Consider the following 16,377-nt stretch of genomic DNA (forward strand, 5'->3'; position numbering starts at 1 on the left):
CAGGCCCATAGCCGACCGGGCAAACGGCGCGTGTCTCGGCACCGTTCGGATCGAAATACCCTGCAGACAGGAACCTTGAGGGCAAAATAACGAGATTAATCGACGGAAAGGGACAGGAATGAAGTATGGCGTTTCTGGGGCACGAGGCACGAATCGGCCTTCTCTCCCTGTTGCCCGTTTCGGCAGACGCTCCACTCTCTCCGAGTGCCTCCCATGCACGGGTTTCGTGCAATATCTTCCCTGCAGCCTGCAGGTCATGATGACCCTGTGGGACATACTGGAGATAGTATCGAAGATCTGCTGGGGACGCTCGGAGATTCAAGGGACCGTGGCCGTACTCCGTACCGCCGTACAGGCGATGGTACCTGCATGAATGCCAAAACAGGTACAAAGCACAAGGCCAAAAGCCATAGGCTCCGGGTAACCGGCTCTTTGATCTATTTCACGTAGAAGGAGAAGCTAGCCGGTAGCCACAGGGGAGATGGAATGTGTCACAGACCCACGAAAGGGAGACCGTGTCGAGTCCCGTCGGGCCCTGGCCCATGCCACAGGGCCTATTCCACTTGCAGAGGCGGGGATGATCAGTCCCTGACAAACCGTGCTTAGTATGGATGTGCATACTGCAGGCACTTGGCCTAACACGCCCTCTATATGTACCGTGGCGTGGCCGCAGTTTCACTTCCAAGCTTCTTTCCAACAGCCCCATGGCATAGCGCCTGCTTTCTTCTTGCCTTTCTTTTCGCCGTTGTCGCCAGTTTCATCTCCAGTCTCTCATTTCGCATCGTCCTTCGTTTTTGTAGCATTCTTCTTCTTGTTTCACGGCCGAAGCGTGTTCTTTGCCTTTCATTGTCCTGAACGACCGAAATAAATTTTCGAACTGTTCCATTGTTCCAACATCACTCGTCTATCCATCGATATCGCCCTTTACAACTCCCCAAGTCCCGAAATCGACCCACGGTTCAGCAACATATTCACACAAAATGGAATGCTTCCGTCAGATCTATCGGTGCATCAAGTCACCATTCATACGCAAGAGCGAGCAGGGAAGAATCCTTCACATTGTAAGTTGCACCGGGCCATACCGGGTTGGAGGACCATATTAACACAATTGCGCGTATAGTCAAGCCCAACGGACTTCCGCAAGGAGGAATTGCCCGCCTGCTTCTCGGACGCCGAGTCAGTCTTGTCGCCCAAGCAAAACCCAGTCGAGCTATCAGTTCTGACACCATCACAGCACCCTGACGTCCCAGAAGAGCCACGAAGCAGCGAAGGACGAGACGAGCATCGAGATGACGCCCTGCCCGCCGTCAGCCAGGGAGAAGATCCAGAGCCAAGTCCGGAGAATGAGCATCAGACTGTCCCAGTCCGGTTCCGAGACCGTTTGAGGCCGTCGAGGTGGCTTAGTCCTGTGCGCTCATCGACACCAGCGAGTAGCCATGAGAGACAGGCTTCGTCAAACGAGTTGGAAATGTACACCACGGCGGAAGAGAAACCGAAGGAAATATGAGTATCCCATCACTTGACGGGAATCAATGTTGGTGCAGGAAAGGTTGAATGTATTATCACACTAGAAAAGTTGGAACGTCTTTATAGCGGGATTTCTTGGACTTCAAATTGTTTTCCCCAGGCGTGACCTCCGGCCTTTGGGTTGCGGAGGAGAACCTGATTTCCTTTTCAGGAATAGAAGTTTTAGATCTTGATGGCTCTGGAAGTTCGTCAAGGTCGTCGAATAACATCTGAACTTTTGACCTGAATTCGTGTTTTGGTTGCGTGTTTGGCTGCGCTGGCCTTACTCCTCCTCTGCTAGACGTAGATATATTGTTGATTTGCGTCGGTCGCCGAATGGTAGAAGGCGGCGATCTTGCTGAGCTTTGATCCGGAGCCTTGCTTTCCTCTCGTCTGGGTTGTATAGTAGTCGTGTATGCTTGTCCATCGAGATCATCATCTTCGCCCGATGCCGTCTCCTCATCAAACTCCCGACGGTGTAACTCGGCAGCTCGAGATGACGGCGCAGGCTGAGACCCGCGAGCTATATGCCTGGTGTCACTCTGCGACCCAAATGCTTGTCCAAAGCCCGCAGCAGCTCTTGTAGAAGACTTCAAAATATGTGAGCCAAGCAACGAACGTGGTTTACTTGGACTAGTCATAAGACCATGCAAATGCGTCCCGGCCCAATTGTCATCATCATCATCATCATCGGTATCGTCCTTGTCGTCTTGACCTGCGACTTCTTCGACTCCAGCTTTCTGGCGCGTCGCCCGTACTTCAGCTTCTTTTTTCTGCTGGAGCTCCTTTGACATGGGTGTTTTCCCATCTGTCGGCCTCTCTATGGCGCCGATCTCTGCCGCACTTTGGGCCTTTGCATACTTTTTCCGGCGGACGTACTCCGCATAGTGTAAGTGCTGAGTGAAGGTTTGCGCGATGGTGTAGAACTCGTCTTCGACCATTATCCAGGCGTCATCATGATCCAGGCCTTCTACTAAGAATCTGAGTTTGACTGATTAGTCTCTTGTATGCTGTTGGAGGGGCTGGAAGTTGGCGCGTACTCTTCGGAGGGACATGGCCGGACTGGAGACGTAGGCGGGCTTTGCGCTAAAGGAGGCTGAAGTCAGCCTGGAACTTGTGAGATGTAATTGAAAGGACTGCACTTACAAGATCTGAAAAATTCCCTCCTCTCGTCTTGCGGTGCAGCTTTGGGTGTTCTCTCGGGGTCAAAGTCGAGCTCCCGCTTGACGCGCTTGCGCGGGGTGAACTCCGGCTTTACGCGTCCCTCTTCTTTTGGCTCCAGCAGCCACGGCAGTGTCCGAGGCATGATGTCGCAGTAAGAGATTCCGAGTAGTCGAGCGGACTGGTTCTGGTCCGCAGCTGAGACTTGGAGAAACCAAGTTGCGATCGCCGATAAGATGAGGTCACTTGCCGCGGTCGACTCTACAACTAGCTACCCTTGGTAAGGTATAATACTAAGAACATACTGGGTAAACCTCAATTATATTGGGTATCAGATATGATATCGACGATTTTGTGTATTCACGAACAAAGCAGGAAAGTCGATATCCTTTGAACGCCGAAAAAAGCCGCCCTCGGATCAAGGTTCCGGTAGAACGCCATGCAACCATTCCATGTAAACGCCGTCTATAACAAATATATCCCTTTAAACTTCTCCCGGACGCTTGCTGTTGCAGCTCACGATCTTGACCTTGTCAGCCGTGACCTGCGTCTGGTTGTCCAACTTGAATGTGACATCCTTGATCAGGAACGTCCAAACTTCGTCGCAGAATCGGTAGGTATCGAGGTGACCCTGGAAGACAGAAAAGAGCGTCAACGTTAGCCTTGTTCAAACAACGCCTAGCTCTCGTCACTCCGCAGCCTAGCCTTTGGGGCATGACCCTGGCAAGACAACTCACCTTGAATGTAAGCCTGGCCCGAACCTTGTCCGCCAAAACTTCGGTGACAACGCGGTCAAATGTTGAAAGGATCTTCATGGCGAGCTGCGGCTCGATGCGGCCTTCGTTGATCAGATCATCGAGAGTATCGGTCAAAGACAGGCCGAGGCTAGTCACATCCAGTCAGCTCCGAAGTCATCGGCTCGTGGTGGCTGTCCTACCTGCTCCCGCGGTAAAGTTCGTAGTATGCGATTTGTGCGGCCATGTTGACTGTGCAAATATGCCGGGTTGTAGAGATGGAGCGAAGGCGAGGTGAGAGTCGAATGCTCAGTTGTCGGTGGCCGGTGAATCGCGGGGAGGATCGCCCACGTGAGGTCACGTGGATGTCTCTTTGCTTATCGCGCTTTACGTCAATTCTCCTGCTACAACCTGAATAGTTTCAACTCCTATTAAATCCTTTTCTAAGTAGCTCGGAATAATGCTCGGACACTCTGTCAATAGTCTCGCGAGGGCTCGCATGTCTCCTAGCTTTTATCAGCCTTTCACCCGATCCTTATCTTCAGCCTCTTCTCTATTAGCATCTAAAGGTACGTCGAGTGAACGCAAGAAGCAACACAACTACCTAACAGAAGATTCATGTTGACTGACAACGTCTGTAGATAGTAACTCACCTAGCACTGAAGACAAAATCAACACTCCTCAAAGCGAATCCCGATCCAATCCTGAAAAGAAACCTCAAACCTCGAAGAATAACAGAACAGTCGCCCAATCCGACGCAGAGCTCCGCGAGCGCCTTGAGAAAATGTCCGGAGAGGGAGGAGCAGCCGGAATTGAATACGAAGACGGTCAACCGAGTGCGATGAAACGCGGCGTGCGTAACAACATGTTCCGACTGATTTAAATCGTCGCCACTAGCCATTTCAAACATTGGCCACCAGAAACCAACTGCCACGCCGAGATATACCAGTGACAGGATCAATTCTCAAGTGTTCTTGAATAACGTATGCCATGACGCACCACAATGAGTCCGCCAGGGACTGTTGCCCCGGAACTGCTCATGAGGCAAATCCACAGCTTTGGACTTTCGCGGACTGTATTTGGCCTCCAAACTTCTGGTCCTAGGCAACGATACTCCAGAAGCCCAGGGTTCTGATTCAAAGAAAGCATGTGCGTTATCTCCTAATGCATTCCGGTTACCTTGGATCAGCTGGCGCCGATCATTCTTCATTACGCTGCTTCACATGGAGCCGCGCAACGAAACTGTGATTCTGGCGATGATGATCTTGAGTTAGCCACCAAGACGTTCTTGATGGGCGTGTCTCCACGGGGGTGGGGGCAATATTCCTCAATCTCCTTGAAGACTTTATCACATTATGGGGCATATCGCAATATCTTAAATATCTTGAATCAAGCATGGAAGGAAAGTCATGTAATGTGACCGCGGGATGTTCCGAGGCAATCTGTCATGTGTACATTGAAGAACTCGTAGACCGAGATTAAAATGTATTAAGCTAAATTGGAAAGGAAAAAAAAAGTATCATGGAGCAATTACATCAGAGCATTTCCATGACAGAAAATCGTAACCATTTCTATGCGGATCCAAATAACAGACAAACCAGGACCTCAGCCCATGCAAAACTCTTTTCGCAACCGACTCCACCCAAAAGCAGAACCCAGAACTTCTCCAAGTCAAAAGAAGAATACTTTACTTGCTGACAACCATACCCGCCAGAACACCGGCGCCGATAACGCCTCCGTCAGAGGCTTCTCGTAGAAACACCGACTTCCCTCCCCGCTGCGGACCAGTCCGCATAATAAGTCGATCGATGTGTTGTTGGCACATCTCTTTGAATTGCGGGTAGTGCTGGATAATACCGCCCGTGTATGCGACCACCAGTTCCTCGGGTCCGGATTGCCAGTCTGCAGGCGTGGGCTGCAGGACTGGGACGATGTGGCCGTGGAGGTTGTTGCTGAGAAGGGTTGGCACAGCACCTGCGTTGGGAGCGGGCATTTCACTGTTGTTTTGGGGGGAAGCGGCAGTCTCCGGAGTGTTGCTGTTGCTGTCTTCTTTTAACTCGATCTCGCGGCAGCAAGCTAGTAGGCCGATTACAGCTGCTGCGATCAGTCCGGCCGATCGTCGCTGCACTGCTCGGGCGATTTTTCGGAATGCGCTGGCCGTGCGGGCGTCCCAGCGCCAGTCGCTGCTTTCGGGAGTTGGGAGGGATTGGTTCAGTTCCTTTGCGAGGTCTTGGTCGGATCGTGCTCGTGCCACGTTGTCGGAGATGTAGGTTGTCGTCAGGGCGTATTCTTGGATGAGATTTGCCGGGAGAATTCGCTTCGATAGGCCCGCAATGTTGGTCAAGTAGTCGAATAAAATTAGGCGGATCAGTTCGCCGATATAACGGCCTCCCGTCATGTATTCAAATGGCTGGAACCCTGGGCGTGCACAGGCCTTATCCAACTCGTCGTCCCACTTGGTTGTGATATTCAGTTCTCGGAGTGGAGGTGCTGCTCCAGAAATGGTCCACTCGGTGTTGACAATAGTTTCGACAGCTGATGGCTCCATGCCATTGACACTCTTGGCCTTGGATTCGTGTAGTTCGCTGAGTTTCATCGGGATAGTAGCGTTACACCCTGTACCCACAATAATACCCATGGCAACTCGGCTGTTTGGTAAAGATTTGACGGAATATGCAAGCGAGGCCAACGTCGCAACAGTGTCGTTCGTGATAGCCTGGATTTTCAACTTTGGTAGAGCAAAGAGCTTTCGACGTTTGGATGAAGGCTCGTTTTCATCGTCCGGTCTCCTCGTGTGCTTCTCATATCCATTCAGAAGGATGTTACGTAGGTTCAGGTTAGATGTGATAGCAAAGCCTTTACCCATAGGCATCAGTGTGGCCTCAGCCAGCGATTCTTGCCTGTAAAAGGATTAACACCAATTTGTAATCTCAAATGACGCATTTTTGAATCCGCATAGTTCTAAGGCACTCACATAATCGGGAAACTGAATGTAATACCCATATCCAATTCTGCAGGGATATCTTTTTTGGTAGCGTCCGAGGTCAAGCTCTCTGCCACCACCTCAGCAATGCAGTCACCAATCCACGCAAACAAGTCCTCGGCCTTGTCCATCTTCAAATGCTCCTGGATCGGCCATGCTCGCTCTAAAGTCCGTCTCACTCGCTGGCGCTGAGCCTTGCGAATAGTGTGCCTCGATCTCTCCGAGGCATCTGCGGGTTGCACATCGGACTCAACAGCCTCGCCTAGCAACTCGATAAATGCAACACGCAGATTACTGCCACCTACGTCAATGGCAAGGTAGCGCCCCGTCTCTTCACCCGTGGGGAGCTGTGTTACAGGGGTCGGCAAAAATTGCTGATCCGAGGTCAGGGCCAAATGGCGGTATGTGCCGGAGAAGCGGCGCGCCAGTCTGTACAAGACCGCCTCCTCTAAAGACAGGGGTGATAAAAACTCGTCGAGTCGCTGGTGATACTCCAGATATTCCCTTTGCGAAGCATCTAGCTCCGTGCTGATATCCTCCTGCTCTTCGTCCTCGATCAAGTCGTCATGCATGATGTCACGCTCCTCGTCATTGTCTTTCTCGGATGATATTGAATTGACGGAAGCCATTATAGGTGGTGAACAACAATAGCGGTGTAGACCCGATGAAACCAAAGACAAACCCTATCAGCCCTTCAATTTGGATAGTGTTCACGAGCAGAGCGGATGAACAGTGAGCAGCTAAGATCGTGCCCTTCACAGTACCTGTGTTCTCAAGGTGACGGGGAAATGCTCAGGTACAGAAAGGACACGATCACGGCAAGTACGGCGAGCGGCCCGGGGGGGGGCTAAAAATAAAGTAAAAAGCCCAGGGGGACTGACAACGTTAGTGAGGTTGCAAGGGACGGCAGAACATGGTGACGCGGTCAGGGAGCATTGCGGGGGAAGATGACGATCATGCCAGGACTCATCTTGTGGGTTTTACGTACCCTGGAATCTTAGGGATGGAAGGGGGAGGGAAACCGTAGGAAAATCAAAAGGGAATGCGATCAGGGATCTGGGGAGGGTCCAGCTATAAATGGCAGCTTTGCTATCCCTTTGGGGTGCCTAAGGCACGTGTATACACTTTTCTCGGGTTTCGTGTTTTTTTTTTTTTGTTGGTTTTTGTTGGCTGAGGGTTTCCAAAGTCAACCCAAAATAAAAAGACTAAACTCACATTGTTTATGGTTCGGGAGATGGAGATTTAAATTGGATTTTATCGGAGAATCAGAGTGGATCCTCCCCTAGTGCATGGGGTCCCTGGTTATTCTTAAGAGGTCATAGCCTGGGTAAACATAGGGAGAAGATAACACTGGGGAAAAGTAAATAATTAGCCACCTATAAAAGGGAGCTTATTGGAGATGCGACCATCGGAGGACACGAGGCGATGCGACGCTGTTCTTTTTCCGGGGCCTGGACGACTTAGAAATCCCGGCCCTTCTGTCATCGATTGGACATCGCTCCACGTTGGAAACTCTCCCTACGCCTCGAATTATGGGGAAGACTGACTCCTGGAAAGACACCGGGAGCTCAAAATCACTGCCTAGGTATAGGTCCGTCGCGGTCGGAGATGTTCCACTCCGCATCCTCATACACCCCCTCCATTTATAAACGGGAACTATGTAACCCTGCCCGGGGCATCTGACGCCTCTGTCGCCTAGCTGGATATGATGTGGACATCGAACACTCTCTCGGTTAGCAAAGTCGGCTGCAACTCTCGTTTCTGATCTCCTTCCCCTCTTGACAGCCTTGGCCCGTAAGGGCGTTGGATCAGCGCACTGGCCGCGAGTCAAAATGGCCATTAGAGTGTGGGGTCCCGATCACGGTTGAGAAACGTGCCAAGTTATCATATTTCAATCGCGCCATTCGCCGTGCAGCCCCATCGATCTATGCCTTGGACAACTCGGAAATAACCGTGTGCGCGAAACAACGGGTGGGTTTGCTCCTCCGCCGGGGGCTCGATCGTTCGCTGGCGTCCAGCCACCGATTACCGTCAGCTTCCTACTGGAGCAGAGGGCACCCTCGTTTGGAGAAATGGGGGCGTTGTCATTGTTTCATCCTGGTTGATCACCTGGTTTTCCGTCAACATTGGGCCTCTGTGCGCATTAGACAAGCTGAGGAGCCTCACGGATCCGAGCTGGACGCGCTAAAGATTGCTCATCCGGGTCGGGAAATGTGAGCGAAACCTGGTTCACGGGTAGACACAAAAGTCTAAAGCTTGGCTTGGGCACCAATACTTCATGATTCAGGGCCTCCGAGATCGGAGATGTATTTGAATTGGACTCGATGTCGATGGCTCTTGGAAGGCTCCGCCCAAAATCTTACCGGCGTTTTACCGGTTCGATTTGGGAAGGTCATCAATATCGCGTGGTTATCTGGAGCCGGCCAACCTAATGCATGAGGAACCCTTCGGGACTTGATACCCGAAGCTTTGTTTCAGAGTATTTGAATTGATGTTTGGTCTCACTCCCCAATCTATGTTCAAGTGTCTGAGGATGGGATGTCTCTCATGGATGCGTACATCCATCCACCTTCAGCCGATACGAATACAGCTTTTCTCTCCTTCTGGCAGGTGTCGACGAGCTTATGGTCTAAGCGGTACTTCGGCGCACCAGTCCATCTGATAGGATCATGGTGGACCTGGATCTGGGCACTTAGGTTCACCGGTTGCCTTAAAGCCTGACAGGCACTTGACTGCATCGGGACATTTATCCGAGGACGGGCTTGCGTAACTTTATCGATGGCGTGCCTGTCGACCTTGTCTGATGCTTGATAGATACCAAGATACCAAGATACCAACGGAGAACAGGAGCCAGCACATCCGTCATGAAACGACTAACTTCGCATCATCACAAGGTTCTGAGGAGTTTGTGTTTCACGTGTTTCCCGAAAGTATTGAAGTGCGTTCATGGAATTTCCAGACTCTCTTAGATGCGAGACGCAATGTTCGGGACTTGGCTGGATTATCTACAGGGGCCAAAGGTCCACTTTGCGAAGCCTAGAGACACTTATTTCGTCATGACTATCAAGCCCTTTCCCAGAAGCTAGTATGCAGTCCTGAAATACCTATGAGCCCTTATAAAATGGATCTCATGGTTGTAAATCAGCTGGCGGCTGTTGGCAGATCTGACCGCATGGAAAACCATCTTATGTAACGGGGGTGGCGCATGACTGGGAAGGGGCTAGGCCACCTCCGTACGCGCTTCTCTCTTGGAACAACGTCACCTCTATCGGGACATCTCAGCAGACGCCATGGAAAAACTACCTATTCATACTGGGGATGCAGACGGGTCCGACCCAGAGAACTCATCTAATTCCCGACGCGACAGATCCATCCCGCCCCACCGCATCGCTATTGCCGCAGGTTTCCTCTTCTGCTGGTATTTGTTTATCAAGCTAGCACCGACAACAGAACTCTCACATGGATGTATAAAACACCATGCTCCGGGCTCTACAGTGCCAGGTATCCCAAATAGCTGGGCCCCTGATACGCCGGACCAAACATGGGAAGAATACAACAAACAACCACAAACGGATCTGGTAGACACCAAAATCCCGCTCGAGGCTCATATTATGAGCAAGTGCCCCGATGCACAAATCTGTCTCCAAAGGCTGGTTCTGCCTGCCATGGAGCAAATCAGCGACAAGGTCGACTTCCAGCTATCTTTTATCGCGAGGTCAGCACTTCACTCCCTCCAACTGCACTTCAACTTTGCTCACAATAACATTTAAACAGTGTCACAAACGACTCTTCCGAAATAAAGTGCATGCATGGCCCAGCTGAATGTATCGGCGACATGCTCATCCTATGCGCGGCCAATCTCCCATTCCCTCCAACCGACGACGAAGCCATGTTACCCCAGTCATATCCACGTACCCCAATAATCCGGTCGCTGGGCTTCGCAAACTGCCTGATTAACGAATACCCACGTATCCCAGAACGCGAGTTTGTGCACCAGTGCGCATTAGAATACGGTATCGACTTTGAATCCTTGAATACATGCGCCAGCCAACAGAACGACGAGCCGGATAATGGCGAGAACGGAGGCCCTCCTCTTAGCGGGATTGCTCTATTACGGAACAGTGCGCTGCGCTCATCTAGTCTCGATGCAAAGATCAGCTGCACTGTTCGACTGAATGAGAAAACATGGTGTATTCATGATAGCGGCGCTTGGAAGGATTGTGCCCAAGATGGCAGTAACCCGCAGGTACTCGCTGATGAGGTTGAACGGCTCTATGCGGAAAGAAATTGAGACCCCGTTCTAGCCTCTTTTTGATACCCCTTCAGCAAGGCTAGTATAATGATATGCTGTTAATGATATTGATTTTGAACGAAATACTTAAGCTCCCGATCTGCCTTTTTCTATTTAAACATTGAAATACTCTAGGTGCGTCGCAAGAAAAACTCGGGCTCAGGGCTCTACAGAGCCCACAAAATTTCTCTATCTACAACCTCGTCCTCGCATTCCCTCTGGACTCACGTAGAGTCTCCGTCTTCTGAATTCCGCGTCAAAGATCCCACCCTTCCATTGGTGTCTTCATCAAAATGCCCACTGAATTTGTCAAGATGATATCAAGGGAAGCCAAACTGGCACTCGAGTACGGCCCCAAAAGGGAGCCAAGCGATATCATGCAGAAAATTCTCGATAATCCTCGAGACTCTGATCTGCTCTACCAAGCTCTAAAACGTACTTTCTTCTAGGTTATCCAGCGCTCTAATGTGATTGAGCATCACGAGTCTACCATCTACGATAAACTCCTGCTTGAGCTGTGGGACGTGGAACGTGGGTAATTCAAGGCAAAATGTTGCTTTTGGATCTGTTCCTGGATAAGTATGTGATCATTCATAACAGCCACGATACAATAAAAAGCCAGAACGTTGTCACTGCTTATCTCCAAGCGCTGTTTACAAATTCATCGATAAGTGTATGTTTGTTGGATAGTGATCTTTAACCGTTCCTTAACAGTTTCACCTCTGACCTTCAACTCGTGAACAGTCCGTCACTATCCTGCCCAAGTGAGAAAACCCAGAGCTGCCATCCTCGCTGACGAGGTTTCTGAGATCGACACGACCTACGACGAATCTGCCGACTCAATGGGAAACAAAACCACACTCGACGGACCCCGTCAGGCCGAGGCAACTCGGGCCAAGAACGAAGCCCTGGACAAATTGATTCAGGTCTACCACGTGGCCAAGGCCGATTATTATCTCGGAGACGCCAACAAGTCTGGAATCTCGGACAAATCGACAGACAAGTTCACCAACGTCCGCTTCCTTCGAGACACCGCCGAAAACCTCCTTCGCTGCCTCAAGGCCCAGGGTGAAGATCACCACCTGATCCCGGAGGTCGAGCGCGTGGTCACTGCCAGCTGTGAACACGCTGAGCGCCTGGCTGGTGGACGCAAGCGTATCTTTGAGGACCCCGAGGATGAGCAGCTGGCTCGTCACCGCAACGGCCAGCGACACAACCAGGAAAACAAGCTCAGTCTTTACCCAAGTCATCCCTCCAGCACTTCTCATGGCACCCGGTTTGAACTCTCGAAGAGACCGCGCACTTTCCAACCCGTTGATCGTTACCGCGGCGAAGCTTACAAAGAGGATTGGCATAACGGTCGTGCCTATGAACGCACTGAGCGTATTGGCCGTGGCCATAGCCGTGCTCGCCCTTTTCGCGACCATTATCGTCGTGGTCACCCTGCTGTTCGTGATCGTGGACGTTCTCGTACCGATCCCGCCGATTATGCTGTGAACATTGAGCACGCCAGAGATACTCGTCGCTCTGATCGTGATGACCGCACTAATCATGGCGACCTCATCAACCGCACTGAACCCTTCGACCGCCCTGATGAAGGCTACAATGGAAGTGATTAAAGGCAAATACCGAATTGAAGTTTGCACCACGTTCATAATAATACAGGAGAGGGGGCGATGGGATCTAGCTACGTGCACCGATCATGCAAACGTTCGAGAATAATCGGGAGAGCTAGTAGCAGACGGTCGGCGATTAATTTCTTATTTCTTACTTCTTACTTCCAAGCTCATTCCTGATTCCCCTTTAAAAGTATTCCATCATCCCCTAAAACAAAATCAAAAACTATGAACTCAGCCTTGCCATCGCGCTAATCCACGTGCCCCACGTGCATGTTTACTTAAGCGCGTCCTAGGACCTTACCTTACCTCCCTGGTCCTTGCCGCAAAGAACAAGTGGTCAGGAGGTGCTGGATCTGGATCTGAATCTCTATGAGGCAGAGAGTGGGATCTAGATTACACCTAGCGCCCTGCGACTGAAGCCCATCCCCAGCATGGCTAGTCTTCATCTGCCCCCATCTGCGGGGAACGCCTCTTCCGACTCGAGCCCCTCGAACCCCCGTTACACGCCCGTTTCTAATTCCGAGGATGATTCACCGATTCAAACCCCCGGGAAATCACCTGCTGGACAGTTGAAGCTGCAGACTGATTTTGGAGACTCGGTGGAGGTCGGTGGACCTGTTGAGGAGGGCGATGAGGAGAATGGGTATGAGTCGGGCGAAGAGCTAGAGGGGAAAAGGGCGAGGACGGCGGCGCCGAAATATACACTTGATGAGGAGAGGGAGGTTGTGCGGAGCTTCGATCGGAGATTGGTGCCGTTTCTGGCTCTTCTTTACCTTCTCTCTTTCCTGGATCGGTCAAGTAAGTTGAGCTCTTCTGCTCGAGCTGCTCGAGGCGTGCGCTAATTGTTGCTTGCAGATATTGGAAATGCAAAGATTGCTGGACTGGAGGAGGATCTCCAACTCTCGTCTTCGCAGTATGAATGGCTGCTTACTGCGTTCTATATCACGTATATTCTCTTCGAGTGGATGACACTCATGTACCGACTCGTTCCGCCGCATATCTACATCTCCCTATGTGTTTTCGGCTGGGGGTTGGTGGCTTCGTTCCAATGTCTAGCTACCTCGTTCGAGGGTCTAGTCATTCTGCGCGCTTTGCTTGGAATCACAGAAGCTGCATTTGGACCGGGTGTTCCTTTTTACCTGTCGCTTTTCTATAGGCGCCAGGAACTAGCTTTCCGAAATGGGCTATTCATTTCTGCGGCGCCGTTGGCCACCTCATTTGCAAGCAGTCTCGCGTGGGTGATTGTCAAGTGCAGCACCGACGGTCCAATCTCCCCGTGGCGTACCCTCTTCCTGGTGGAGGGGTTCCCGAGCGTGATCGTTGCTGTATTTGCCTGGGTGGTTATTCCTGACTCTCCTGGTCGTGCGCGATTCCTCACTCGTCGACAAAGAGTCGTGGCTAGACTGCGTCTTAAGGAGAACAAGTCGGACTATCAGAATGCGCCGGAGAAGCCGTTCAATTGGCGCGAGATTATCAAGACAGCGTCGGATCCCAAGGCATACATGGCTGCTGTGAGTCTCTCCATCCAAGATAAATGAACAAGAGCTGACCCGTACACAGTTCATGTTCTTCAGCTGTAACGTCGCATTCAGCTCAATGCCAGTCTTCCTCCCTACCATCATCAAAGAGTATGTCTACCCCAAATACCCATTTGAGGAGCAACTCCTAACTCATTCCAGCATGGGCTACTCAACCCTCCACTCCCAAGCTCTCTCCGCCCCGCCCTACCTATTCGCCTTCATAGTAGTCCTAATAACAGCCTACTTCTCCGACCGCACACGCACCCGCAGCACCTACCTGATAACCCACGCCCTAATCTCCTCCCTTTCCTACCTCTGTATTGCCGCAACAGGCTACTTCCACACCCACTTGACCCCTTCTGTTCACACCTTTATTCGCTATATTTGCGTCTACCCAGCCGTGGCGGGCTTCTTCTCGGCTATCACCTTGATAATCACCTGGTCAATGGACAACCGGATTGAAAAGGAAGGTAAAGGGGCTAGTATTGCGATTCTAAACATTATTGGACAATGTGGGCCGTTGCTTGGGACGAGGTTGTATCCGCAGAGTGATGGGCCATGGTATGTGAGGGGAATGACGGTTTGTTCGTTTTTTATGCTGGTTGTGGCTATTTTGGCGGTTGTGTTGAGAGTGCTTTTACAAAGGGAGAATCGTGTCCGGGCTGGATCTCAGGATGGGGCGGAGGGAAGGGAGAGGGATGGGCTTATGGGTGGTGGGCGGAGGAATGATTTGGAGGGACGCACTGGTGATCAGAGATTTGTGTTTATTATTTGATGGGATCTTGGGCATTTAGCGTATATCAGGTGTTTGCTATTTTGTTTATACCCTTTCGTTGCTATGATCTTTTTACAAAGGATGAAGAATCCAGAATAGAAACCCTTTTAAATTATCTTCTCGGCAGGGCTGTATAGAACGCAATCTATAGTTACATCCCGGGCCGAGAAATGCGGGATACCGAGAAACAGCCTCAAAGGCGATCTGATCCCATCCAATGCGATTATGTACAGAGTTCGCAACGGCGCGTATGTATTTTCCCATCACGACGCGACTTTTCAAATCAAGAATTAAGAATCAAACGCTCCGTATTCGAGTGCCCAGTAAACTCCATTGCCAATCTTTATGAATTAAAAAAAAAATCGTCAGTTCGTAATTTTACCAAGCAGTGTGGCCGCCGTCAATGAGAAGGGTGCTACCAGTCATGAAGCTGCTAGCATCAGAGAGGCAGAAGAGAGCCGAGCCCCGGAATTCCTCAGGCATAGCCAGGCGGCCCAGCATATTCTCCGCCTCCCATGTAGCACGGGCAGCGGGATTCTGCTTGAAGACCTCGTCGACCATTGGGGTGATGATGTGGCCTGGGCAGAGGGAGTTGACGCGGATACCGTGGCGACCCCATTCCATAGCAAGGGAGCGAGCGAGTTGGATAACCGCAGCTTTGGAGCTATTGTAGACCGGGGAAGTCATGCCTTTGTTGGCGATCAGGCCAGACATGGAGGCGACAAGGAGGATAGAGCCTTTTTGCTGGTAGTTGAACATTTGTCGCGCGGCGGCGGTGGCGGAGTTGAACACGCCATTGTAATTGATGGACATGACGTCGTCTAGGGCTTGCTCGGAGTGTTCGAGGGCACTTTGGAGGTGGTTGATGCCGGCAGCAGCGACGAGGCCGTCTAGGCGTTGGTGTTGTGCGGCAATCGCAGCCATGGTGTTGTTGACCTCGACGTTATTGCGGACGTCGATGCGTATGTATTCGAGGACGCCGCCATATTCGTTTTCAGCCTTGTCTTTAGCGATCATGAAATCGGGGCAGGGAGTATCGAGACGGTCCAGGCAGTACACTTTAGCGCCGGCTTCAATTAGGGCTTCGGCCATAGAGAGTCCAAGGCCACGGCCACCACCGGTGATGGCGTATACGCGGCCCTCCATGTCGAACTCGCCGAATCGCTGGGCACTGCGCAGCTCTTTCTTGGAGGGAAGCTTGTTCTGAATGTGCTCGGCCTTGTGGGAGATCTTGTTGATGTCTTGGGGATTGAAAGCACTCTTGGTGCTTGAGTAGAGGCGGGTCGAGGAAGAAGCGATAACACGGGGAGCATTAATCGTAGCACCGGCGAAGCGAGTGCGAGAAGGAGCCAAGCAGCGGGCCAAGTTGAAAGACATTGCGACGGTATGAAGTAAAGAAGTATAGGATGATCACACAGGGTATATGAGAAAGAGGCAGGAAATCTCCAGGAGGGGACGGGGGAGAGCAGAGTATGTATAAGAGGAAACAAAGTCTAAGACAGAAAGCAAGAGCAGGATCGGATGGCTTTTCCACGATCTCTGGCAACAAGGGTTTATATGTCCAGGGGGCACCGGAACGGTACTTCCCTGAGTAGGTTACCGCAAGCAAAGATAGAAACAAAAAAATAAAATAAAATAAAAAGGCTGGAAAATCGAAAATCAAAAATCAAAAATCAAAAATCAAGATCAAAAGGCACTGCGTGACCAGATAGACAGACAGCTCTCACAACGTTCCAAGATCCAGACAAATCGACGGGAGCATCCACGGGCAAACTTGCCACAGCCCCA

General features: G+C 51.1%; 10 protein-coding genes across 10 annotated transcripts; 6 read left to right on the plus strand and 4 right to left on the minus strand.

Moving 5' to 3' along the window:
- Positions 1 to 980: 980 nt before the first annotated feature.
- On the plus strand, positions 981 to 1,507 carry N7443_006580 (uncharacterized protein; the record flags this gene model as incomplete). The annotated part of the gene is made up of 2 exons (XM_056886636.1): positions 981 to 1,061; positions 1,121 to 1,507. The coding sequence occupies 2 exons, from the start codon at positions 981 to 983 to the stop codon at positions 1,505 to 1,507; spliced, it is 468 nt and encodes a 155-aa protein (XP_056740285.1).
- A 55-nt stretch (positions 1,508 to 1,562) lies between these two features.
- Positions 1,563 to 2,447, minus strand: N7443_006581 (uncharacterized protein; the record flags this gene model as incomplete). The annotated part of the gene is made up of 1 exon (XM_056886637.1): positions 1,563 to 2,447. The coding sequence occupies one exon, from the start codon at positions 2,445 to 2,447 to the stop codon at positions 1,563 to 1,565; it is 885 nt and encodes a 294-aa protein (XP_056740286.1).
- Positions 2,448 to 3,151: 704 nt separating this feature from the next.
- N7443_006582 (transcription initiation factor IIA subunit gamma) lies at positions 3,152 to 3,648 on the minus strand (the record flags this gene model as incomplete). Its single annotated transcript, XM_056886638.1, has 3 exons — positions 3,152 to 3,298; positions 3,405 to 3,552; positions 3,605 to 3,648. The coding sequence occupies 3 exons, from the start codon at positions 3,646 to 3,648 to the stop codon at positions 3,152 to 3,154; spliced, it is 339 nt and encodes a 112-aa protein (XP_056740287.1).
- A 252-nt stretch (positions 3,649 to 3,900) lies between these two features.
- Positions 3,901 to 4,284, plus strand: N7443_006583 (uncharacterized protein; the record flags this gene model as incomplete). The annotated part of the gene is made up of 2 exons (XM_056886639.1): positions 3,901 to 3,970; positions 4,043 to 4,284. 2 exons carry the CDS (start codon positions 3,901 to 3,903, stop codon positions 4,282 to 4,284), a joined length of 312 nt encoding a protein of 103 aa, XP_056740288.1.
- Positions 4,285 to 5,088: 804 nt separating this feature from the next.
- Positions 5,089 to 7,013, minus strand: N7443_006584 (hexokinase family protein; the record flags this gene model as incomplete). The annotated part of the gene is made up of 2 exons (XM_056886640.1): positions 5,089 to 6,301; positions 6,376 to 7,013. The coding sequence occupies 2 exons, from the start codon at positions 7,011 to 7,013 to the stop codon at positions 5,089 to 5,091; spliced, it is 1,851 nt and encodes a 616-aa protein (XP_056740289.1).
- Positions 7,014 to 9,674: 2,661 nt separating this feature from the next.
- N7443_006585 (uncharacterized protein) lies at positions 9,675 to 10,154 on the plus strand (the record flags this gene model as incomplete). The annotated part of the gene is made up of 1 exon (XM_056886641.1): positions 9,675 to 10,154. The coding sequence occupies one exon, from the start codon at positions 9,675 to 9,677 to the stop codon at positions 10,152 to 10,154; it is 480 nt and encodes a 159-aa protein (XP_056740290.1).
- Positions 10,155 to 10,219: 65 nt separating this feature from the next.
- N7443_006586 (uncharacterized protein) lies at positions 10,220 to 10,675 on the plus strand (the record flags this gene model as incomplete). Its single annotated transcript, XM_056886642.1, has 1 exon — positions 10,220 to 10,675. One exon carries the CDS (start codon positions 10,220 to 10,222, stop codon positions 10,673 to 10,675), a length of 456 nt encoding a protein of 151 aa, XP_056740291.1.
- Positions 10,676 to 11,517: 842 nt separating this feature from the next.
- N7443_006587 (uncharacterized protein) lies at positions 11,518 to 12,294 on the plus strand (the record flags this gene model as incomplete). The annotated part of the gene is made up of 1 exon (XM_056886643.1): positions 11,518 to 12,294. One exon carries the CDS (start codon positions 11,518 to 11,520, stop codon positions 12,292 to 12,294), a length of 777 nt encoding a protein of 258 aa, XP_056740292.1.
- A 431-nt stretch (positions 12,295 to 12,725) lies between these two features.
- Positions 12,726 to 14,589, plus strand: N7443_006588 (uncharacterized protein; the record flags this gene model as incomplete). Its single annotated transcript, XM_056886644.1, has 3 exons — positions 12,726 to 13,092; positions 13,150 to 13,805; positions 13,855 to 14,589. 3 exons carry the CDS (start codon positions 12,726 to 12,728, stop codon positions 14,587 to 14,589), a joined length of 1,758 nt encoding a protein of 585 aa, XP_056740293.1.
- Positions 14,590 to 14,967: 378 nt separating this feature from the next.
- N7443_006589 (putative short chain dehydrogenase/oxidoreductase) lies at positions 14,968 to 15,966 on the minus strand (the record flags this gene model as incomplete). The annotated part of the gene is made up of 1 exon (XM_056886645.1): positions 14,968 to 15,966. The coding sequence occupies one exon, from the start codon at positions 15,964 to 15,966 to the stop codon at positions 14,968 to 14,970; it is 999 nt and encodes a 332-aa protein (XP_056740294.1).
- Between the last annotated feature and the right edge of the window lie 411 nt (positions 15,967 to 16,377).

Source organism: Penicillium atrosanguineum (assembly GCF_028827265.1).
Source record: "Penicillium atrosanguineum strain IBT 20685 chromosome Unknown utg000005l_segment0_segment0, whole genome shotgun sequence".
Classification (NCBI taxonomy): Eukaryota; Fungi; Ascomycota; class Eurotiomycetes; order Eurotiales; family Aspergillaceae; genus Penicillium; species Penicillium atrosanguineum.